Raw genomic sequence first — 8,533 nt, 5'->3', positions numbered from 1 at the left:
AAATAAATAAATAATAATATCACCTCTAAATTACCCAACAGTGACATTGCGTGCTATGGACAGTGGACAACTGGGGTCTACGGGGCTTATGGAAATAGGCTTATGGAAATAAGTCATTCCTTCCATAATAAGCCCATACTTATCAAAACTACCAGCAACACCTAGAATTCCCCATTCTCCGTCAAATCAAATCACCGTCAACTATATCAACGTCAGGTCTCACCGGGTCCACATCTCCCACCATCCACCAATAATTTTTCACTTTAATTTGCCTAACCGTGTGAAAAAAGAACCACATTCTCCTCCTCCTCCTCCTCCTCCTCCACCTCCACCTCCCGGTGCATGATAGCATCGTCCCGGTTGGTTTGCTAAACAGAATTTCACCGGAATCCAAATCTTCCACCTGTACTTATGCCTTGAATTTTAAATTTTTTGCTTCTTTTCAGTTCGTCATATTTTATATTTATTCGCTCCACGTGTTTAGGTGTTCTCAAAACTTGACTAGAAAAAGTTTTTAAAAAAAATCCCATAATCAATCTAGAAGAACCGAAGAGTTGGAAGAGAGAAGGCACGGGAATGCAGAAAGAAAATCAAATTAAAACACCAAATTACAATCCTGCTGAAAGGGCCAAAACACATGCACATGCTGAACAGTAGGTGATGATGATGACGACGATGATGATCAACGGTTCCGATTAAGGAAAACCCTTCACAGATAATACATTAACAGTCTCTCGAAGAAAGAAAAGAGAGGAATATCGATCGTGAATTCTTGATTCTTCTAGTAATCTGCGGATGGCAACGGCTCGTGAGTGTGGTGGCTCATGAAGAACAACTCGTACACAACCCCAGCAAGTCCTCCTCCGACGAGTGGACCAGCCCAGTAAACCCAGTGGTTGGTCCACGTCCAGCTCACCAAAGCCGGTCCGAAAGAGACAGCCGGGTTCATGGATGCCCCATCAAAAGCTCCACCGGCCAGAATGTTAGCTCCCACTACGAAACCGATAGCTAAAGGCGCAATCGTTCCCACGCTTCCTTTCTTTGGGTCCAACGCCGTCGCATACACTGTGTACACCAGCCCAAACGTCATCACTATCTCGAACACGAACGCGTTCCACACTCCTACCCCTGTCGACAATGCAAACGCCGACGTTGTCTGCAAGTCATGAACACAAACATGACCATCTTGTTCTTGATTGAGCTATAAACTCAAAAAGAAAAAGAAAAAAAACTATGACGATCGAAAAAGAGAAAACTAACCAAGCCGCCGGTGGCGAATTTGAGAAGCAAACAGGCGGCGGTGGAGCCAAGAAGCTGAGCTATCCAATAGAGAATGCCACGGAGGAGAGTGATGTTGCCCCCGACAAAGGCACCAAAAGTGACAGCAGGGTTGACGTGTCCACCGGAGATGTTAGCTCCCACTGAGACGGCAACGAAAAGACCGAAACCATGAGCTAGAGCTGCTGCCACCAGACCTGCCGGAGTGGTGGAGCCGTTATCAGTGAGCTTGTTGAACGCCATCCCAGAACCCTCCCCTGCGAAGACGAAGATGAGTGTGCTGAAGAACTCAGCCAACGCGGCCTTCAAAGCGTCCGGGTGAACCGCTTCGTCGGTTCTACCCACTGCAACCCTATTGAACGGCATCTTCTTTCCCTACTCAAAAGAGTATCAAACAACTCTGCTTACTGAAGAATCGGAGATGAGTCTGAACTCGCTCTCACTTGCTAGCAGGAACTGATCTCCACATATCCATTGAGCCTACTTTATATTGGGTGACTGAGGCTCCTTTTCACCTGCCATAGCCGGTTCCCAGTCAAACCCATCGACCCCAAAAGGCCGATCTAGGAGGTGTTACACTTACACCGTACACGGAAATGATAATTTTTTCCTTTTTTTTTGTTCTTTTAGTTAATTTCTTCCTAATTTCCCTCCCTGTACAGTCCATCATTCGTCGCAACACTTACAGCTAAGCAACTTTCCACCTCCAAAGCACTCTGGGCACGACACGTGTATGTCCGAACAAGATACACGTAACGTTTGTCCTCTGGTGATGTGACAGCCTCTATTGGCTCTTCCGGATTAAATTACACGGTGATCTAGAATGCTCTAATGAGATGAGATTAAATAAACCACACTATGTATTAAATGACTAACGTTGTTTTTTTATTTATATTTCTTCAAATAAAAAATTAATACGGGAATTTAAAATGGTACCTTATATTATGTATGAGTATGAGTATGTATGCATGGATGGGTTCGTAGGATTCCAATCCGACGGTTTTAAGCGCGAAAAGTACCGAGCATTCCTTCATTTCGATAAACCTACTCCTCTTTGTCACCAAACAATCCTCTTTTAGAATGATTTCTGTTCAGGTCTTGTGGAGAAAGGAATCTTTCCTTAGAAAAATTGAGAACAGAGAAAAACAAAAACGAATTTGGATCAGATAAGGATGACAAAATACATAAAATTTCTTCTGGTTGATTGATACTGAACGTTCCTTCTTTGCTTATCTTTAATTTAACAAAATACAGAATTTTCTAGACTTTTCTAATTTAACAAAGTTTACAAATTTCTTGTTCCTTTCTGTTTTTACTTGTTTTATTTTTAATAATAACTTTTTTTTAAAACATATATATATATATATATATATAAATAAAGCATGTACTCATCTTTTGCGTCAAATCTTTTCCTTAATCATTATATCCCTTAATTTTATTCAAATGTCATATTTTGTCTATTAATTTTTTTTCTTTACAAATTATTGGTACTCTTTGTAGTTTTTCTTTTTTGTTTATTTATAAATTAATTAAAATTAAAATTAGGAGAGAGAATTTCTTCTCATTTATTTCGATCTCTTATAGCAATTCTTAATAAAAAAAAATTTGTTCAAATTAGATATTAAACAAAAATAACTCATAAATATTGTTATTTTAAACCCAACGAATCGATTGAATCCTTATAACGAACTTTTTATTAAATTCCACCATCTTTTTATATCAAATCTAATCTCTAATATTCTGTCAACAAAATTAATTAAAATTAGGAAAGAAAATTTCCTTCCACTGATTTCTTTCTCTTATATCAATCCCTAATAGAGAAAATTTTTGTTTAAATTAGATATTATAGAAAAATAACTCATAAGTATTGTTAATTTAAACCCAACAATCGATTTAATACCTAATAAAGAACTTTTTGTTAAATTCCACCATCCTTTTATATTGATCGATCCAATCTCTAATATTCTACCATAAAACTTCAATTTCTAATAAATAAAATTTTCTTCTTAAGGGATTTTTTTTTTTTATAGCTTCACATATGGACGGATAAATATTTGCTAAAATCCAACACCACAAGATACACCAATGATTTGTTTTTTGGAGCTGGAGAGTTGATATTATGGGGGGATATTATTAATATATATGCCGCCGGATGGGTGCGAACCCAGGACCTCCCCGTATGAGGTTGGGTTGTTAACCGCTTGTAGGGGTGTCAATTTATAGGCCGAACCATTAAAACCGAACTGCACCGGCCCGTTATAGCCCAAACCGAAACTTAATGGGCCGTAATTGGGCTGAGGGTTTGGAGCCCGCACCAACCTGAAACCGAACCGCAACCCGTTATAACCTGTTTTACATTAAATAGTATATGAATCATTATATTACCATTAGGCAGTTGGTATAAACAATTAAAAAAATTAAGCATGAATTCAAAGATCAAATAGTCATTTTAGTACTTATATTTAGGTTCTTGATTCTATAGAATGGGTGGCTTTTTTTTTTTTTTTTTAATGGAAATTGACTAATAGCAATTTTGCTTTCCATATAATTTTCGCTTTTGCTATAGGATGCTCAATTGTTTTTTCTTGTTCTTTTTCTTACACACCATAAACCGTTAGTCAACCCGAATCTAAATCGTTAGCTCAAACCGTTAGTTAGCCCGAACTCAAACCGCACCAAACCGAAACTGACCCAAAACCATTATTTTGCTAATGGGCCGTGTTTGGGTTAGGTGTTTTTTAGCCCGAAACCATTAGGCCCAGCCCAAAACCGCCCCAAACTGCACCTTTGACACCCCTAACCGCTTGACTATCCTACCATTGGCAAGATATACAGATGTTTTTACCAAAGAAAAATACACGATTGTTTTACATTCACTAGATCATCTTTGATAGCTATCTTACTAAAACATGATACTTCCTTAGCTATCTTACTAGGATATGACACTGCCTTAATAAGGCAATAAAATAAGGTAAAATCTAGTATTTTTTTAAAATCTAATAAAATATGGGTAAAAAGCTATGTTAAATCTTTCACTTTACTATTTTATCTTTTGTTTTTTATTCCAAATGTGTTCACAAGATATTGGTGATTGCCCTGCGCAACTGAAATGGAACCTGACCGACCTTCTCTGATTCGAGTATGTTTTCCTTGTCTTCAACTCACTAGGTTCCATTCCAAATGGTTATGGGGTGGTGCCTTAAAGAATGTCTAGATTCTTTTTAAGGAGCCTCACGACGCATAAGATAAGGTTCATCCTGAGGCATGGGTCCTACACCTGAGAAGTAAGGCCTATCCCTTTATTTCACACATATGAACCCTTCTTTTTTTTTTTTTTTTTTTTTTTTTAAATAGTCTTATGAACATGATTACATGGTGATACGGAGAAAATATGATCGAACTTGGTTCATTCTTGATTCGATCCTCGACTCCGGTCGAGACGAAGGGAATCGACTCGTTTCCGAGCGAGCCGAGTTCGGAGATAGCTTGCCTGAGGAAGAAAACTAAATCAACCACAAGCACGCCCTAATCCGATACTTTTGAAGCATGTTAATTAACCTAGTGACGGCTAGTAGAATTCGGCGGCTGTCAATCATCGCTATCATATGGATAACCACCAAGTAACGATCGGGTTATCCTAGGAGTCCTCTACTAGTCCAAACTAGTAGAAGTCTATCACTCAACAGATCTATGTGTTAAGATCCAACGATTATCCGAAGAATGCTCAAATACATCCAACGAAGAAGATTCGAAGGTACACTCTATATAAGACATCACCTATTCACAAGGTAGGGACGGACGAAAACACTCAGATGCTTACTATTTGAATCGTATTTCAGTTATTCATTCTTTAGCTCTATGTTCTAGCAGAGCCGTTTGTGATTAAGTTCATCAACTGACTTAGCCTTCGGAGGTGGACTCCTGACCCCAGCGGTCGGGCCACATCTGACGCTTTGTTTTGCAGGTCATTCTCAGGAGATCTAAGGGCTTAGCAGATTTTGGACGCATCATTTGGCGCCGTCTGTGGGAATCGTTTCAGAAAGCTATGGTGACTAGATCAGCGGCAGCAGCAGCTGTAACAACCCCCGTTTTTCTAACCCGGAATCCGTATTGCAGGTCCGAGAACCAGAAGGTCTAGTCGGATTAAATTGTGGAGTGTCCGAATAGAAGTCCATGATTCATATCCAGAACCCATGGATCTGGATTCTCTTGTTGAAGAACCTGCCTTACTGGGAAGTTGGATCTTTGGTAAAAGGCAAGTGGTGTTTGGAGATGTCCGGAATGAAGATAAGACATCCCTCATTGTTGTTTAGGGCTAGGTTGTGTTTGGGTTTCAACCCCCTAAGCAAAGCACCCTTGTATAGCAATATACTTGGGGGCGGTTGCTAGTGGCGGTTGATTAAACCAAGCGACCGCCTTAAGCGACCGCCCGGTTCTGCTTGAGGGAAAATGCCCTATTTTGCCCCCTATTTGTTATAAATAGCATCCCTCGCCCTATTAACGCATTATTATGTTCGGGATTGCTATTTTGGGTGATTAGACGGCAGTGGAAACGTGCTGGAAGGTGGGCGAAGTGTTGTTAATGATATGGAACCTTTCTCTTCTATTCTTGGTGATTCTGATCAAGGTAATGAATCTCCATCTCCGATTCTCTTCTTTTTAACCTCTAATTGATATGAACCCATCCCCATTTTGTTTAGTGGTTACCCAATTGATTTGTTGTATTTCCCTTTTCAATGTTCTTGATGGGATCTGGTCTAGAAACGAATCCTTGCATTTGTTAATGGATGGATCTAATCAAGGGGAATGATTTGGGTGGTTGATCTTTGTTAATTTTAAGGTTACTTGTTACCCCTTTGTTCTAGACCTATTAAGATTGAATTTCGGACTAAGATCATCCCAAAAAGGATTGAAATCGGATGATCAAAAGCCTGATTTTCGGAGTTGGAAACTGTTTGAAACAGGGGCGGTCGCTTGTGGAGGTCGCTCAACTTAAGCAACCGCCACAAGCAACCGTCTGGTTTCCAGTAACTATGTAGGTTTGATTTTTGAATTGTTTTGACTCTTGACTCTTATACATTCTTGTAACCGTATGCCTAGGTGTTCTCTGTTTCAAATAAAAGTCTTATAATAGTTTTTGGATTGCAAGTTAGAGGACTTCTACTAAATTATAGGTAAGGACATGCATTCTTATTTATATGCAATTACATATACATGATGATTCAGCTGTTCCATTTACTATTCTTTGATCATGTATCTTGCTGTAATTGTATAAATCATGTGAATCTTATTGTATACTCGTTGTTTGTGGTGTTCCTTGATGTACTTCATCTTTTATGATATTGCACAACTGTTCATGATATGATAAAGAGTGATGTAGTGTAGTTGTGATGGAAGGGGTATTCCATTGGGATATCTTGGCTGGAGATATCAGAGGGCTATGGTATGGGACACATGCTCACTGATGCCTCTAGCACTATCATGATTACTTGATGACATACTTAGGAGAGTCTAAAATTGCATGGCTAGGTACCCCACATGCTATTACCCTTTCGGCAGGGGAATTGAAGCCGGGTGACCCGTAACAATGGTGACGTGACTATGTTTCATCCTACAGAGGTAACCAATCCGTGCGGAGACTTAGTGGTCCACTGTTGGTCATGTAATGGTAGGGTTGGGCTCATGGACGTCCAAGGAACAGACCAGTTGTCATGAGGAGTCATGAGAGCATCCACCCCAATAATATGTGGATGACCATAGGGTTAAGGAGTGGAGTCCAACAGCGGTAGCCAATCCGTGAGGGTTCTCACTCCTAGGTTGCGAAGGATACTGAACCGAGTTGGTTGGTGCCATAGGGGAAGTATCTGGACTCCATATAGTATGTTACCATTATGACTTGCATTGGATTAGAAACCTCGACATGCGCCAGTACTCATTGCTAATGGTTGTGGTGAGAGAGTGTTGACTTATCCCCAGCCATGGTTTGAGAGCCAAGTGTGGACTTACCCCTTTGCCCAGGATCCCTACAGAGGTAACCAGTCCTTGCTGGATCAGAGTGATGAGACTTACCCAGAGGAGGGCTGGTGTATATTTTAAAGCATGTCAGCTGTTAGAGACTTGCATAGTTAGATCTTAGTAGCATTCATATTTCGCATACCATCCATATCATTTCATGTGTGCATTCGTGAATTGTATTGACATATATATATATATATATATATATATATATATATATATATATATATATATATATATATATATATATATATATATATTTTTTTTTTTTTTTTTTTTGAGAATTGTCTGTTCCTTACTGAGTTCGTCGGAACTCATTCCTTTCATTGTATATATTGTATGAGTTGTACAGACGTTTGCACAATGTCGGAAGTTGGAGATGATTCATATGAAAGAGCCTTCTCGTATGAAGCTGATGTGAGACAGACAGTGGTACATGGACTTGCAGAGCATGAAGCCTCCTGAAGATGCTTGTGTGCACTTTTAGCACCCATTGATGGTCGACAGAGGCAAATTGCCAGGATTTTGATGATCGTATGGAGAAAGATTGGAGGACATTTTACTTGCTAATTTAGAAAACTAGTTTTTAGATTTAGAAAAGAAAACTGGAAAGAATATTATTTAGTTTATTTATTTTGCTTCCGCTGAACTCGATATTACATTTGATTCTTGATTCTTTCCTTTGGCTATTTCTTGGATATTTATTGGAGTATTTGGACTCCTGTAACATTTTTATTAATTATTGCTCTATTCTTGCTCTTGATTACATGTATTTGTATTTATTATTGTTGATAGACTAAAACCGTTGATCCTGTGACGGATCGCACCCATGAGTTGTCGGGCGGGTAACCGAGGCTGGCGGGCGGGGTGTGACAGCAGCAGCTACTGCTCAGCGAGATGCTTTGGCGTCCAAATTCCTGGAGTAAACAATCCCGATATTCCTCAGGGAAGTTGACCGCTCGAAGTAGATGGCGGTCAAGGAGGTAATAATCCTCTAGATTCACTCCAACATCAACTAGATCAACTGAAACTCCATATGCTAAATGTAAGTCAGGCACTCCGTGCGCTGACCAGACAGGTGGTGGTACCACCAGAGCTCGATCGTCGTGATGCAGGAAGACGCGCATCACAGCGGGACCGGAGACTGATTGACGAACAAAATGTCGGTCAAAACTTCCGTGAAGGCGACCGAATACCTAGGAGAACTGAAAATCTCCCTAGGCGTGATGATCAGTTCGAT

General features: G+C 39.8%; 1 protein-coding gene across 1 annotated transcript; it reads right to left on the bottom strand.

The window, feature by feature from the left end:
- Window positions 1-577: 577 nt before the first annotated feature.
- LOC149023730 (aquaporin TIP1-1) lies at window positions 578-1,750 on the bottom strand. Its single transcript, XM_089144233.1, has 2 exons — window positions 1,261-1,750; window positions 578-1,156 (listed from the first exon to the last, which is right to left on the bottom strand). The coding sequence occupies exons 1-2, from the start codon at window positions 1,642-1,644 to the stop codon at window positions 782-784; spliced, it is 759 nt and encodes a 252-aa protein (XP_089000359.1). The 5' UTR covers window positions 1,645-1,750; the 3' UTR covers window positions 578-781.
- Window positions 1,751-8,533: the final 6,783 nt, after the last annotated feature.

The sequence above is a fragment of the Hakea prostrata genome, chromosome 2 (genome assembly GCF_041222555.1).
Source record: "Hakea prostrata isolate BN-2017 chromosome 2, UWA_Hpros_2, whole genome shotgun sequence".
NCBI lineage: Eukaryota > Viridiplantae > Streptophyta > Magnoliopsida > Proteales > Proteaceae > Hakea > Hakea prostrata.
The sequence above is the reverse complement of the archived record's forward strand: the minus strand, read 5'-3'. Positions and strand labels throughout refer to the sequence as shown.